Raw genomic sequence first — 16,268 nt, forward strand, 5'->3', positions numbered from 1 at the left:
GGTTTCTGCAAGTTGGTGCAGTAAAACGCTACCAAATTTGTACCAGGGACAGAAAATGACATTAGGAAGATGATACCATGGAAACGGTGAAGTAACCTATTGGGGAATTTGTTTGGGGAAAGGTCAAAGTTCAAAAAAATGTATCTGTTTGTATAATATTTGGTCTTGGAGGGGGTTTCCAAGTAGGATTTCTCCAAGTTGATGCAGTGAAATGGAACCAAATTTGTACCAGTGATAGAAAAAGACATTATGAATCGGATGCCATGGCATTGGTGAGCTAACCTATTGAGGAAATTGTTTGGTGAAAGGTCAAAATTCATATAAATGTATGTTTGTGTATTTTTTGGCCTTGCAGGGGATTTTTAAGTGGGATTTCTCCGAGCTGCTGCAGTGAAATGTAACAAAATTTGTACCAGTGATAGAATATGACATTAGGAAATGAGTGCCATGGTAACGGTGAACTAACCTACTGAGGAATTTGGTGAAAGATCAAATTTCATATAAATGTATCTGTGTTTGTGTATTTTTTGGTTTTGGAGGGGATTTTGACGTGGGATTTCTCTGAGCTGCTGCAGTGAAATGTAACAAAAGTTGACCAGTGATAGACTGATTGTACCAGTGATAGAATATGACATTAGGAAAGGGATTTCGTGACAATGGTGAACTAACCTACTGAGGAATTTGGTGAAAGGTCAAAGTTCAGATAAATGTATGTATGTAATTAATTTCAACTGAGATTCCTCAAAGATTTTAAGTAAAATATTTCAAAATTTCATGCAATGATAGAAGAGGAGATTAGGAGTTAGCAACCACAACAATTATTAAGTAAACTACTAAAAAATGTGAGGATGTCACACATGAAACTGAGTTGACAGAGGAAAGATGACCAAGTGCAAACCTACGTAAAGCATACTTTTTCGTGTCACATTACTTATAAATTTTATCATTTACAGATATATTAATTGTCATAGCATTGTGAAATCATACCATTTATAAAACTGTACTATACAAGTAGTTTCCACAGCTTGAACACCATCATCCAACCATAATATATTAATGTGCTCTTATCCAATCAAATGATTGACAAAGATGATGCTAAGCCAATCCTGTTAATGGATTGGCTTTGTTTTCTCTAAGATTTGATTTGACAGTTTAATAAGACAACATAAAGTGTAGCGCATTGGAAGTGTCTGCGAAATAATGCAAAAATATTTCATCAAAGCCCAAAATAGATGAAACAAACACACCAGACTGCCTACAGAGCTAAGAGGTTATTTTATTTTGCAATTTCCACAGACAGGTACATTGCGATGACTGGGATGACATTGTGGGAACAACATTCTTTAGGATTAATCTAATAATCAATTGGCAAAGTAAAACTCACAACAGGTCAAACATGAGGAAAAAAGTACAATGCATTATGTTCATAAAAGAAAACATAAATAAACATGAAAGAAAATGTATGAATGTAGCTTACAGGACCTTTATTTCGCTCAGAGGCTGTCCTTACTGTAATTATACTACTTTAGCTGCAATGAAATTCAGACGGCTGCTGGCTTTACCACGGTTTCACACTCGGCGGCTAACGTTACTGCAATCTTGAGTTGACCTGAGACGGGCCAGTTTACACTGCTGCAACATTTCCCTGCAATGTTCTGAAACAGTTTTTAAGGTTTCATTATAAATCATTGGTCTAAACTGCCTTTTGCACTAATGCACAAGCATCACGGTCATCAAATGTGTTCAGTCAACCACCATTTCCGACCTTATTTACTGATGTCTTTCCCATAGATATAAATGCAGATGTCACTTTAGTCACAGTTCCTGTTGAAACACCAGCAAGTTGAGCAGTCTTTGTGACTGAAGCTCCTGCCATTCGTGACCCAACAATGAACCCTGTTTCAAAGTCAATTAGATCCTTTTCTTTTACCATCTTGATACAAAAATCAGAATCAGCTTCTTCTAATTATTGTTTTTTAGTGGTGGTTGGCATCCAAAATGTTGCATTACCGCCATCTACTGGATTTTACAGAAGCGTAATGCATTCACTTGAGAAAAATAAATTTGCCCTGTTTTTACGAGAAGGGTCTTTTTGCAGTCTTGTAGACTTACATGACACACCCACTTTACTACATGACACACCCCCGACCCCTAACCCTAACCTTCCCATGCCTAAACCTAACCAAGTGGGCGTGTCATGTAGTAAAGTGTGTGTGTCGTGTAGATACTGACCTACTTGGTTTTTTCTGATTTAACAAGATAATTATCTTGGAATTCTGAGAAAAGTTTTCATGGAAAAAAATAATTCTGCTCTGTTTTTCTGAATTACCGAGATACGTCAAAATTGTGACTGTGGTAATGCCGCCTTTGGAATTTTGTTGCGCCTCAAGTAGTGTAATTACAGTAAAGCCTCTGCCTCAGCCCCTGAGCAAGGCAAAGGTCCTGAAAGATACATACACGCGTTGTACTTTTTTCTCATGTTTGACCTCTTTTAGGTTTTATTTTGCCAATAGGTTATCAGATAAATCCCAAAGATTGCTGTTCCTGATGTCCTCTCTAACAGTATTAAAGTTGAGTCATCCCACTGTACCTGTTTGTGGAAAATGCAAACTAAAATAACCTCTTAGCTCTGTAGGCAGTCTGGTGTATTTGTTTCATCTATTTTGAGCTTTGATTAAACATTTTTGCCCGTCCTGAAGTGCCTGCGCAAAGTTGACAAACTAATAACAGTCGCATCCATATTACGTTAAGACATGAGTATCTCTTAATGTTTCAAACCAAAACCAAAATAAAACTGGATTAAACTAAACAGACGGGACATGTTTGCTTCCATGAAATTGAGCTCTCAAATAGGAATGAGAGCTTCTCTTGGGATTTTGAGGTATCTCGTTAATTCAGAAAAAGGGCAATTTTTTTTCCTCAAGTGATTGCATTCTGCTTCTGTAGGATTTAAACTGACTAAATAAAATATTAATAACCCTTCCCACCATGTCCCACTCTACTATAAATTCTCTATTTTTCAGGTGTTTGAGAAAGCCTAAAAAATTCTCTCAATTGCTGCTGCCCACCTTCTCCAGAAACTCCCACATCTCCCGGAAATCTCATTGCTGCATCTACAATTATGTCAATTTTCGAAGATTTTCTTTTTACTCCAGCAGTGCAGTTAATTACCATTTCCAAACAGGCCAAAAATGTCACCCGACCCTAACAAAAGCAAACTTCAGCATGCTTCCTGACTGATTCGTCCTCCTTAGTGTCTCTCACATCATAACATTTCTTTCCTTCTTCGTCATGCTTAAGTCTCTTCTTAGACCTAACCCTGATTATTTCTGCCTCCCTTACTCTCTGTCTCTGGACAGACAGCTTCCCAAACTGCATGATTCCCTTTGCAAAGAAGACACTCTGGATCTTTCTCACAGTCTCCTTCACAATCATTCTCCCCACATTTACCACATGTGGTAAAATCACTCCTATATACAAACAAACTATGACCAAACATCCAGCAATTCTTACACTGCAAAGGTTTGGGAACATACTGCCTTACTGGGTACGACATGTGATCCAAGAACACGATTACGCAAGTACTCCAAATCAAAGTAAAGCATAACAGATTTAGTTTCATACTTTTCATGAACAACTTTGTCAAATCTCTTCATTCTATAGATGTCTGTCACCCCTTTACACTCTTTACATCTCCTTGCATCCACTCTGTGTGAGACTCTATCATCAACACCTTTTATTGGGGCTTTCTCGCTAAGCAGAAAACATACCATTGGGTACATATCCATCCCAGCACCCAGCGTTGAGATTTTCAAGGCTTTTTCCATCTGTGTCTTTGACATAAACTCAATGACTATCAAGCTGGATCGTTTTATGTCAATCAGTTTAACTTCGCCCACTTCCACCTCCATCCTTAATCCACCTTGTCACATAGTGCTTTTCTGACAAAGCTCCAAATCCAGCATTTTCTTTCAAACCCCAAATCTTCATTCCAACCATGTAGGATTCATTTTCATGTTTACTCTAACTATGACTTGATGAATCAACTTTCTTTTTCTTTCTCTTTCTTGAGGCTCCCCTCAGGGAATTTTTTTTAAAATTCTCAACTTCCATTTCCCTTGTTCCTGCTCCATTTTCTGACTCCATCCCTCAGTCCCCACATCTGAAATGGTTCCCAGAATCAGAATCAACTGGTCTTACTCAACATTTTTATAGTTGCCATAGAGCATGATTGGATGTTAATTGCTTTATTGTACCATTCAGTTCACCCGTGTGGAAGCGTCTGCATTCGTTACGTTTCTCCACTCATTTATTCAGGTTTTTCCTTTAATTGGTCATACGTCTGTATTTACATTTTGAGAGAGAGGAGGTTTGTGGTAACATCTTGAGGTATAATATGCGCTTAAAGAGTTAAAACTGTGAGAGTGAGACGTGTTTAGGATATTTTTTCTGATCTAAAAAAAATGCTGCGCTGCACTGTGCCTGATCACATTGATAAGATCTGAAAACTGATGTAAAAGCCCTCACTTTAGACTTCAATTGCTCAAAAAGTACAAAAAGTATGACAACACAACATATATTTGAATATTGAAAGTTTGTTGAACGTTTTAAAGCTTGAATGGAGTCTGTAGAGGAAAGTATGTCTGAGCAGTTGAGTTTCAAAATTACAAAGTTGGATCATGCCACCCATTGACTGCCAGAATAAATTTTGATAAAGACAATAATAAAGAGTGAGACAATAATAGTGAGAAGGACAACGCGTAAAGAATACAAGAACAATGAATGTTTCAATATTCAAAACAGGACATACCTACCTATCCACCTTGCTGAAAAGGAAACGGCGCGCTTGTCTTCAGCCTCAGTTTCCCATAAAGCAATTTGGCCTACGTCACCGTGTTGTTGCGGAAGTGCCGGGAAACGCTGTGTTGTTAATTCTCTACTCTTGACAGTTGCATTCATTGTTCAGAGCACACATACAGGGCTGGTTCTGCGTTTGTTGCGCCATCGCACAGGTGAAAAACTCGACTTATGGCAGCTCTGAAATACGCAGGTATGGACGATACAGACAGTGACGATGAGTTACCTCCTGGATGGGAGGAGAGATCTACGAAAGATGGATGGGTCTACTATGCAAAGTAAGTGAGTCCATCAAACGTTAACTGTCATCGCCAACACGTCTTTGAGAGTTTAGCTTTAGCTCTGTTTTCAACTAAAGGATCATACTGGTTCTGTCAGCCTGTAGCTTACACTGGTTGCGAGCTACACTAGTTGAAGTAAGCTCTGATTTCAACATGAATCATAAAGTCTACAAATCTTACGTTATGTTTGGATTTGTGCAGTTGGTGCCAGAGAGATATTTAGTCTAATATGTCTTGATAATATATATTGTGAGTCACACTGTAGTTATAGTATTATGCAGTAGCTGCAGCAGGGTCTGTGATGAGAGGCATAACTTCATGACAGAGCTGTATAATCTTCATCAGTGGTGGGACAGTGCTCTTGGTTGCTTGTGGTCACACAGAAAGAACCCCTATGTACTCTAATATAATGGAAGTCTGCATGTCATATGTCATATGGAGGCCTATGTTACAAATCTGGCCCTACCACAAAAATATTTTGCCCCTTAATGAAAGCTGAAGTTTTCCCTTTTATAGTTTACATGAAGACTTTTGCATGACTCTTAATAAATCTACAGTAGATTACAGTGTAAACACATGTAAATTCCAATACATGTCACCTAATAACATCTAAGAAACCTATGAGACAAATAACATAATTTGGCCCATCTGACCAGAACAGATTTGTGTCAATAACAGTACTTTGCTTCAACCATGAATGATGCAGGCCACTGTTTATTATTTGTGGATATTATTTCTTAGTCTCTTAGTGTAACACAGAAGATATGTTCATTGGCATAAGCTGCTGTAACTTGTACCTCTCACTTACTAATGGGAATTATGACATACAACCCTAAAACTTATATATTAGTCAATCTCATTCTTGAATGAATCAAAAGAAATAGCAAAAAAACATATTCAAAACATGCTGGGTTTTGTTTTCACTCTGCCTGTGTTGGTCCCCCACTAAGCAGTGCTGAAAAAAGTGTCCCATGGTTGAACCTAATTACTGACCCCTGCCACATATGATGTGTGTGCTCGGTTTATTTGTTTTCTTTTATGAATATGTGTGAAATATGGGTGTGTAGGTGTCTTGCATCCCTTGTATGTGTAGTCCCTTCTGTTATGACAGTTATGATTGATTGATATGTGTGTCTGTTGTATATCAGTTTTTATTAAGCTTGTTTTCATTTATTCGCCGTCCTACAATTTGTGCTTTTACGTGGTTTTTGTCTTGCTCTTTTGTGTCTTTTAATCTGTCCTGAGATGTCAGATGAAAATTGGTCTTTTGACTAAGTCTGGTACATTTACATCATATTGATGTTATATACTTTCCATGATAGATAGATAGATAGATAGATAGATAGATAGATAGATAGATAGATAGATAAAGTAAAACAGAGGATGTCATGTTCATTACTGTTTTTTCTTTCTTGTTTGTCTCTGTATCCCAACAGCCATGATGAGATGAAGACACAGTGGGAGCACCCCAAGACAGGAAAGAAAAAACGTTGTGCTGGAGGTTTGTTTTATTCACTTGCTCTTCACTGTCCCACATATACTTCTGTTTTCTCTAGGGTTACTTGTGTAGGCAAGTCAGAGGTTGATTAATTCTTTCTAACGGGGTTTCCATGTGGAATATTTAATTTTTATCCTAAACTGTTAGCAATTTTGTCATTATTTAATGACTAATCACTTGCAGGTCTCTCAGTCTAGATTCTTAAAACAGGATTAGGGTTCGGTGTCAGCTTGAATTATACACTATTTTCTGTCTTCTTAGTATATGGATACATTTTTAAATGGCTCTTTATGGTCCCTAAAAATGTTATAACTCTACTTATATAATTGCAAAAGTGCTGTATAAATAAAGTTTATTATACAACTATCACCTGCAGAAAATATATCAATTTGTTCTTATACATTCTACCAGTGAAAGAAAAATAATGTCTGTCTTTTCACACAGATTTGCCATATGGTTGGGAGCAAGAAACTGATGAAAAAGGACAGATCATTTATGTTGAGTAAGTCGATTAATGATTGAACCTTTGTATGGCTGACAGAGGAAACAAATGCATTTATTTTGGCCATATAGGGCGCAATTTTGGAATATTTTTTCCCTTACAGTATCCCATGTTTTCTGTCATTCCCAGTCACATCAATAAGCGGACCACATATTTTGACCCACGTCAGGCATTTACAGTAGAGGACGTGGTGGTGAAGCCAAAACGGTACGATGGAAATACTGCTGCTCTAGAGATCCTGCAAGGTCGTGACTTCTCTGACAAGGTTGTCCTCGTTACCGGGGGCAACTCCGGCATTGGTGAGTTTAATGAAATTATAATATGTTTTTATAATTCAATAATGGTCTTTAATAGCAATGTTAGAAATCATCTAACATTGTGTGTTTCCATGATGATGCCACTAGGTGGTGATGTGGTATTACACTGCAGTAGAAGCTTGCCTTCCACAGCTGAGCATTCATCAACATTAGCCTCCAAAATGTTACACCAACAAATCACTCCTTAATACCGAACATGATTGTATTGAAGTTCATTAGCTGGGCTGAATTGGATGTCATTGTTAACTGTAATGAATGGTGTCCATTTGTACCCAGCAAATGCATGGCTCACTATATAATGGTCTGGAAACAAATGTATTTCCCCTTTTCCTTTAGTTTAAATTAGCACAAGTGGCGGCCATTTGTTCAGACTTGCTGCTTTGTTCGGCATAGATAATGACAGCATGAGGGAAATCAAATAAACATAAAATCGTTAATTGTCTTTATATTCAAATCCTTTGTACTGAGGAAAGTCACAGCAGTGTAATTGCTGTGTGTATATTATGAGATGATGCAAAGCAGCACTGTAGTCCATAGATTTACAGCAGCCTGGGGACCTTCACTGAACAAAGAAGATTGTGAACTTAATCGCCTTCCTGACCTTGATGTTTCTCCTTCTATCTGTCTAGACACAAAATCAAAATACATTCTTTAGAAATAATATACATTGGAATGTTGAATTCCTCAAGAAATGCTTTTATGTCATTTAAATATGTCTCACATATTTATATGTCCTTGTACACAGTGTGAATTGTTTTGATGGCTCAACAACAAACACTAGATATCGACTAAATGAATGGAGTCATCTCTGATTAGCAAGCTGCAGTTTTTCAATTCATGTCTATACTAAACACGTCAGATGACTGCATTTTGTTTGAGGAAGATACTTTATACAGTGTAGAAATTAGACAAATAAGTCTAACAATGACAGCACAATCACAAGATAACAGCATTCACAAAGACTCATTCATTCAATTGTTTTCACCCAGGAGGCAATGAAAATACCAAAAGATTAATCTTAGAGATCAAAATCAAACTTGAACTTTGTGGTTGCAGGTAAAGAGCTTGTGCAGAGATTGTTGACCTGTCCTTGCACAGACAAGATAGGTCAACTACAACCATCCCAGGATGCATTTTTTTAGCAGCATAATGACCTGAAACAAGCATCAAATCAGTGCGAGGCCTTTTTTAAATTCCAAAAAACTGACAAAGACTTGCATGGCTTCGTCAAGTCACCAGAACTCCATTGTCATCTTGACAAACACGTGAGGAGGGAAAATGTAAAAACACACTGAAACCTCACTGGACACTCTCTCAGATCTCCTAAAAGATTTATATTATTCTTAAATTACAATGGTTTGGCCTTTGATTTAGAGATGGAGCAATACTTGAAAAAGAAGAGAGTAGAGAAAATTGCAAATAGTTTTCACCACAAGAGGGCACAGGAGGTCCATGATGTTGTTGCTGTTGAGGTTTTAAAATGTTACTATAAACTGCTTCACATGTGCTTATTTTTGCCTTAGTTACAGAACTACATAATGAAAAACATAATCCATATTTAACATTTTTTTGTGATGTATTTAGTAAAAACAAATTTGTTCTGAAAAGAAAGAAAAAAACAGCTTTTCTCAAAACAATGTATCAAATAATGTAGTTACAACACAGACATTTTTAATATGTGTGACTGCTTAATATACCCATATTAACATAACCTTTGTTTTACTCTACCATGTATTTAATATGCAGCATCCATAATTAACAGTATTCCAATAGTAATTGCTACTACTCGTGTGCTCCTTTGACATTCCACCAGTGAAATGTGGTTATGCCAATTGGTTGGACCCACTTAGCATTTTAATGGCATCAATAGTGTTTTAATCCAAGTGTCAAGGCTATTTCCATTTTCTTCAGTGCTTATTTCCTCCACAGGAAATGTGACATTTTTATTAGTAATGGTGGGATATTATTTAATTAGGAAATTTACATTTCAGCTCTTTAATTTAGTTCTAATGCACATGCACATGAAAAGCACATATATGAGTTTATTTATGCATGAAATGTCATAGTCTGTGGTTTTGTGACCAGCCCTGAAGCTTCATTGCAATAGTGCTGGGAGGAGAGACAGCAATGCGGTTTGTCTTGCCGATGTGATCACTGCACTCGGTTCACAACATTAGTCTTCCTCTCTCTGCTTTCTTTTGTAAATTAAAAACCAGTACCAACCTGAATGGTGTTTTTAATTGTGATAATGGAAATGAATGATCGCAGTTTGTTTTCTGCCCAGTTTCTCCTTCTCTCACCCTCTTTCTCCTCTCCTTAAAGGTTTTCTTACTCTTATAGACCTGTGGTTGTACACCTGTACCTCCGCATTGATTCCTAAGTGGCTATGACCCAGGCCTGAGCCTCCTATCCATCCCCATTACACACTCCTGCTCTAACTCTAATTCCCCTCCTATCAACTAACTCTCAGGTTATTTACTGGCCAGGGGTCCATGGAACAGTTGTCCTTAAAGGGCCATTGTCACGATACCTCTGGATCCCACTGGGTTGTAAAAAGCTTTCTTTCTTAATATGCAACATCATTTTAAAAACTTATTTTTTCCACACCCATCTCTGAATCTGAAAAACCGGGATTAGCATAAGTCCTTTCCTAAAATATTTTTTCTGTCGAGGCAAAACTATATTTGCAGTGCTCTCTTAGCACATGCGGTCATCTTTGCCCTGTAACAGCTCTTTTGGGAACTGTGCGTAACTACATATATGTGTCCTCCCACCAGGGGAGCGGCGTCAGTCACCCACGCTTATACAGCAGGTGCCATGTTGTCAGCATAACGTATGTTGCGTAGCGGTCAGAAATAACATATTGACCCTCTGTCTCACTGGAGTGAAACATTCAGGTAGGCACAAACAGCTACTGTATCTTCCATATGCTATTTTAATCCCAGTGCAGTATTTTTGACATATGACAGACTGAAACACTTTTACAAGAATATTGATTCGTAGCTACTGAATTGTCCCGTCCAAGTTTTTTTTGTTCTTGCAACTTAAATTATTCTTCATATACAGTGTTTATTCTTTTTATGTTCATGTGTTTAAAACTTTATTCACACGTCTCTGGCCCTTTTGCACACTCTGGCTTGTTGTAGAGCAATACCTTCAGCTGCAAAGCTCTACTCAATCTAAATGCATGCACTAAATTCCACATGCTATTGTTTTTTAGGTGCGGGGTCAATGCTGGAATAAGAAGCAGAAAAGACTCGGGCGGTCCTGGCAGGGAATAGCAAGGATTTAGAAAGGAGCGCTTCATAATGTTTTAGTTTCTCTATGCATCCGTGTCTGCAGTGTTTTAGGACTTTGAATGTTATTCTTATTCATGAAAGACTAACATTGTTCTATGTTTGTGTTGATCCCAGTGTTGTGTTGGGGGGATTATGTGTCAGGCCGGTGCTCTCCTCTCTCTGGATGGAGAGATCCCTAAGCATATTCAGTGAGTCGTGGAGCTGGGGGAGCCTCTGCGTGCAGATTAAACCCATAGCCTAGCTTTGTGGCTGATCATTAGATTGAGGCAGATTTGTTAAGCATAACTGCCATTAAATTGGCTGCAAAGCTCTGGTATTTACTGCACTGCTGTTTATGAATAAGGACCCCCTTAAAGACCCGCGCAGCGATGCGTTAAACCCGAGCCTCGGTAAGGAGGGAAATGCATTATTCATAGTGGGAGGAATTAGATGGATAAAAAGATGTTCCTGGTGAGGGTGGCATGCGGTGCCTGTGTCTCAGTGTGTGTGTCTCTGAGTGGCTGCGTGTGGTTTAGATGACATCCAGAGTGTGTCTGTGTTTATATTCAGAAGTCTGATAGTATTTTGTGTGTGTTTGTGTGTTTGTGTGTGTGTGTGTGTGTGTGTGTGTGTGTGTGTGTGTGTGTGTGTGTGTGTGTGTGTGTGTGTGTGTGTGTGTGTGTATGTGTATGTGTGTGTCCACTGGGGGAGCGGCCAGCCTGTGTCCTGCTCTGTCTCTTCTGTGTCAGTGTGTGAACTGAGCCACTGAGGAAATCGAAGGAGAGTTTTATTTTATTTTTTTTTCAACGGGCATTTCATGTCCTCTCTGATGAATGTGTTTATTGGCTACGTAATGAGAACCAGTTATGGTTGGTTAGTCAAATTATTCAACTTTATTAACCTTGGATGAAATTTGCTATGCAGACCCAAACTGGTGTAACATGCAAAGAGTGTAATGCTGGAGGCCAGAAGGGTTCAATAATGATTACAGCTCTAATATAATAGAAGTGAAGTGGTTAGAGAGAGTGGATGGAATACATATATGTGCTTAAAGGCTGTAGGTAAAATAAAATGAAAGGGTACTGGGTTATTGTGTGTAGTCAAGTAGTTTATAGACCTATCGAGTTTACAGTCTGCAGATGATGAGGGGATGAAAGTTACATGTTGGGGGGGGGGGGGATTTTGATGACAGTGATGAAAATAGCCCCAATGCTCAAGAGATATGTGTGCATGGCTTCTGGGTTCTGTGTTGATCCTTCTGCATGTGAGTGATTTGGTGTGGTACATGTTTATCAGGTTTACTGGCTTTTGTGTGTGTGTGTGTGTGTGTGTGTGTGTGTGTGTGTGTGTGTGTGAGGAAGCCGGGTGAGGCGTGCTACAGGAGGAGCAGGGGAGACCAGTGTGGTGTGAGGCCATGATGAGAGATTGTGTAGGGAGTTGGAGGTTGACACAGAGGGTCAGAGGAAGAGAAGGCGGAGACAGAAATGGGGGCGGGTGGGGGGGTAGGAAGGAGGCAGAAGGGGACAGGGAGGGGTAATAGAACCACTCCAGTGCTCTCGCCTGGAACAGCTCAACCTTGGGCTGTAATTACTAACCATACATCCCACTTTTGGGGTGACATCTCCCTCCTCATGGACTAATGGAGGGGAATTAGAGGGGATCTTAAAAGTCAGAAAGAGTGGGGCGGTTGTGCCGTTCCTCACTTCTTGGGACAAGAAATACGCAGCAGCAGCAGCAGGAACAGGTGCACTTATCACTGAGACAGTTAGGAGTCAGACTATGTCCAAAAGCAACTCCTCATTCACTTCTTCTTATATAATGGACACTCAGTTGTTTACTCTTGGGCAGTAAATTAAAATTTTGGACGCCTCACTGACAGCTGTAGGGTCACACAACGGTAATTTAATGCATCTATAAAAGTAGTGTACATACCGTTGACGCTTAAGGGTTGTCCCATTTCATAGGAGAATATTTCAACCACTACCCCTGGTAACTCTGTTCCAAGGGGTGAGGGGGCACTCGAAAAAGAGGGGTAGGGGTGAAAATAAAGAAATGGGATTAGCCTTTACTTTGTCTGTTCCATTGTGCAAATTTTTCAGGGCACTGTATATTGCATAAATAGAATCAGAAGACTTCAGGACACTCACTACTTGGACACTACTTTTGAATATGGCCTTAGTTAGGATGGAGTGAGATGGGATCTTTGGGTAAATGGGTGGATTTATTGGTGACAGTGCAGTGGCAGATTTGGACTAGATGGAAGGGTACTGCAGTTTGGTCGAGATCTGCATCACTCTTGATAAATCTACAAATTTATAAACACTTTACTAACTCAAAGGCCTAAGAATTTTAATGCATAAATCAAGTCGACTGCAGAAAATTAAATTAGCCTGACATAGAGAATTAAAAAGTGTGATAAACAGTCACAAATTAATTGTATGTATCATATTTATTCCTTGCTTCAGAAATATCACACACAACATTTTTTTAGGATGTGTGTCACAGTCAAAAATTGGCATATAATTCATGTCACAAACTATGCTTTGGAACATTGAGATGGGGTGATGTGTAGTCTTGCTATGATCTGCGTGTATGTGTGTGTGTGGTTTTTTTTTTTCGAGCACAAATTCAGCTCTGGTGAAAGGGGATTGTGGGAAACTCGACATGTTTACCCACAGGTCTTGTAATGATCTGAATTGACTTCTGTTTGCCCAATTGTACTATGGAGCTTATTTTAGTTAAATGCCTATTTGGATACAGATCAAGAGAGAGAAGGAGCAGGCAGCTCCGTTTGCCAAATAAACACGTTTACTGACGAGGCTGGTAATGATCTCATTACATTGAGCCAATACACCTGTGTACTAGGGGGATCCAGAGAGGGGCGGCGGGCCAGGGAGGACAAACAAAGCGTGAAATCACTAAATCACACTCATTATTGGGGGATATCAGTAGGGCCAGGATCCTAATGTACCATGAAGAGCATTCACTGCTTAATGGACATTTTACACATTTTTTTATGCATTTTATACATTACAGTAAAACAAATTTTCAACAATAGTGGAGCCAGTTACTGTATTTTTGTAATGTTGTGAAACAATCATAGGATCTGCCTGAACTCACCTTTTCATCCCGCCCCCCCCGTCCAGCTTCTTAAAAATGGTTTCATCATAATCAGACTCTTCTACTTATACGTCTGTGTTTATGTTGTTGTCAGATTAGACAAAAGAACCTGGAAGATCATTACAGCCCAGCATAATAGTCAGGCCTCCTGCATGTTGTAAAACGGCTTATGGCGTTTGTCGATCCACCGGAGCAAAAAAGAAACCCCTGTCTGACCTCTCGTCATGTTCCACCATCAGCATACGACGCTGAAACAGGCTCTCTTTGTTGTTCACCTGACCAGGAACTAATTTCAGTGCGGCCCTCTCCACCGGCAACATGGGCGAGAGGGCGGGGAGTCTCTGTTACAGCAACGCCACTCTCGTTATTTCACAATTAATGTCATGCCCTTGTTATTTGTCATTGGAAATACATGGCTTCAGTGATGCTGCTGTTGTTGCTGCCATATTCTAATTTGTTCTCTATTATGGAAAACACTGGCGCCGATTAATTTCACTTTCATGGTTTGTACACACAACAAGTGAGTGTGAGGTGTTGTTGTTTACCAGCAGCTAGTGCTTCTGTCCCGTTTATAAAGGCTGCAAAAAATGCTTTTATATATTTATGGCATGTTGGGAATCTTTTTTTTTTTTTAATCATTTACAAATTTAGGGTGGCCTATTGCTGCTTTTATTCAAATTTTGAATATATTCAAATTAAATAACAGTGAAAATGTGGACATTTTGTTTGAAACAGAGATCTTTTTCAGATATTTGTTTCCTAAAGTCTGCTGCTCCACCTGCAAATTCAAAATGTGTGTTTACTGCAGGAGTCATACTGCTCATTTTTTCTCCCGTCATGTTGTTTTTATTTTCGTTTCCATTTCCTGTGAGTGAAATGATCGCCGCTCACAGCCGCAGTCCCCTCCATTACACCTAATAAGGTGTCATATAATTTAATTCCATGCTTCACTTGTCAGAAAGGGCTTCCAATCCTACTCCAATTTTGAGTTTTAATAGATATTAGTCCTTAACACTCTCCTCACAATTAGGCCTCCCAGTTTTTCTCTTAATGAAAATCAGATTAAGACATATAATCTAATTACAGTTCATATTAATCCACCCTCTCATACACTCTGCCTGCTGCTCTGCCTCTCAGACCCTCTTTGCCACGATCAGTTATTGTGCCTGTCAGTTTGTCAATCAAGACATATAACTGTGTGTATTTTTACTGTATTATTTAGAGGTGGGACTGAAAAATGCGATGGCGCTCAGCTGAACTTTTCCACGAGACTCTGAAGGATAGTAAATGTCAAAGGAAATAAAAATACGGTGAAGGGAAAAAAAAGTTAATCTCATAAATTAATTCAACCTACGGGTTGAAATGACCCATTTAGACTTGTAATTTAGAAATGAACTTCCCTCCCTCTATCTTCAGTTTTTGTCAGTTTTATCGTGACTACATGATTTGGATGGAGCCATGAAGTAGTCTCGGACTGATAAATTCTGTGCGTATCTGCGGACCCCGTTTCATAGGAGAAATGTCCTTATCAGAGGTGCTTTGATGCTCTGAAATATCACACCAAGGTTCAGTTTGAATGTCATGTCTGTTTGATTGTTCATTTGACTCCCTCTACATGTTTTCATAATTACTGCCATTGCTGTACAATCACCAACATAATTAACAACCGACCTCCCTTCTTCTTACTCGCCCACAGTATGAGCAGTGATACCTTTCTGAGAGCTGGCGGTCAGATCCGAAACTTTATCTCAGAAGAGAGGAAAAAGTCTTGAACCACAATAATTCAATCAGTTTCATCACTTCAGAGAGAAATGATTAACTCTCTGCACTAGACCACTGGGTTACTCAATGAAAGAAATTATATGGAAAATTGATAGGGAATTTAACTTGCACATCGCCCCACACAACCCCCACCATCATCACCACCACATTAGATTCAACCCCTGAGAATCAAAATTATCTTCAGAAAAAAACTCATCTTTGAAGCATTGCTCGCTTTCATTCTTTTTTTTTTCTTCTTCTCTTCATGTCTTTGTCTGTCTCTCTGTCTTTCCTTCTTTCTACTCATGTCTCAGGCCTTGAGACAGCCAGGTCTTTTGCCCTTCACGGTGCCCACGTGATCCTGGCATGTCGAAACCTGTCCCGGGCCAGCAAGGCAGTTAGTCTCATACAGCAGGAGTGGGTAAGTGGCAATCAGACCTTCCTTGAGTTTTGCCTCAAATTTGAAAAGCTGAAAGGATACTTCTGGTGATATTATGTATTTTTTCTTATTTTCAACAAATGCCAAATGGAAAAAAACAATAATAAAGAATTTATCCCATTAATCCTACTTTGGCTGCTAATGTATTTCCTTTGTAGCCAAAGCGTGATGTACAGTAGCTCATTCATCCGTCTCATTTCCTTCAATTGTTTAAA

General features: G+C 39.0%; 1 protein-coding gene across 2 annotated transcripts in view; it reads left to right on the forward strand.

Annotated features, from left to right (window-relative positions):
- The first annotated feature begins 4,882 nt into the window (after window positions 1-4,882).
- The window catches only part of wwox (WW domain containing oxidoreductase), a 139,384-nt gene continuing 127,998 nt past the window's right edge, over window positions 4,883-16,268 (forward strand). For both annotated transcript variants that reach the window (XM_044356136.1, XM_044356137.1), the window contains exons 1-5: window positions 4,883-5,135; window positions 6,575-6,639; window positions 7,081-7,138; window positions 7,268-7,437; window positions 15,929-16,035. In XM_044356136.1, the coding sequence (XP_044212071.1) occupies window positions 5,029-5,135; window positions 6,575-6,639; window positions 7,081-7,138; window positions 7,268-7,437; window positions 15,929-16,035 (507 nt within the window). In that variant the 5' untranslated portion in view covers window positions 4,883-5,028. The remainder of the gene's footprint in view (window positions 5,136-6,574; window positions 6,640-7,080; window positions 7,139-7,267; window positions 7,438-15,928; window positions 16,036-16,268) is intronic.

Source organism: Thunnus albacares, chromosome 7 (genome assembly GCF_914725855.1).
Source record: "Thunnus albacares chromosome 7, fThuAlb1.1, whole genome shotgun sequence".
NCBI lineage: Eukaryota > Metazoa > Chordata > Actinopteri > Scombriformes > Scombridae > Thunnus > Thunnus albacares.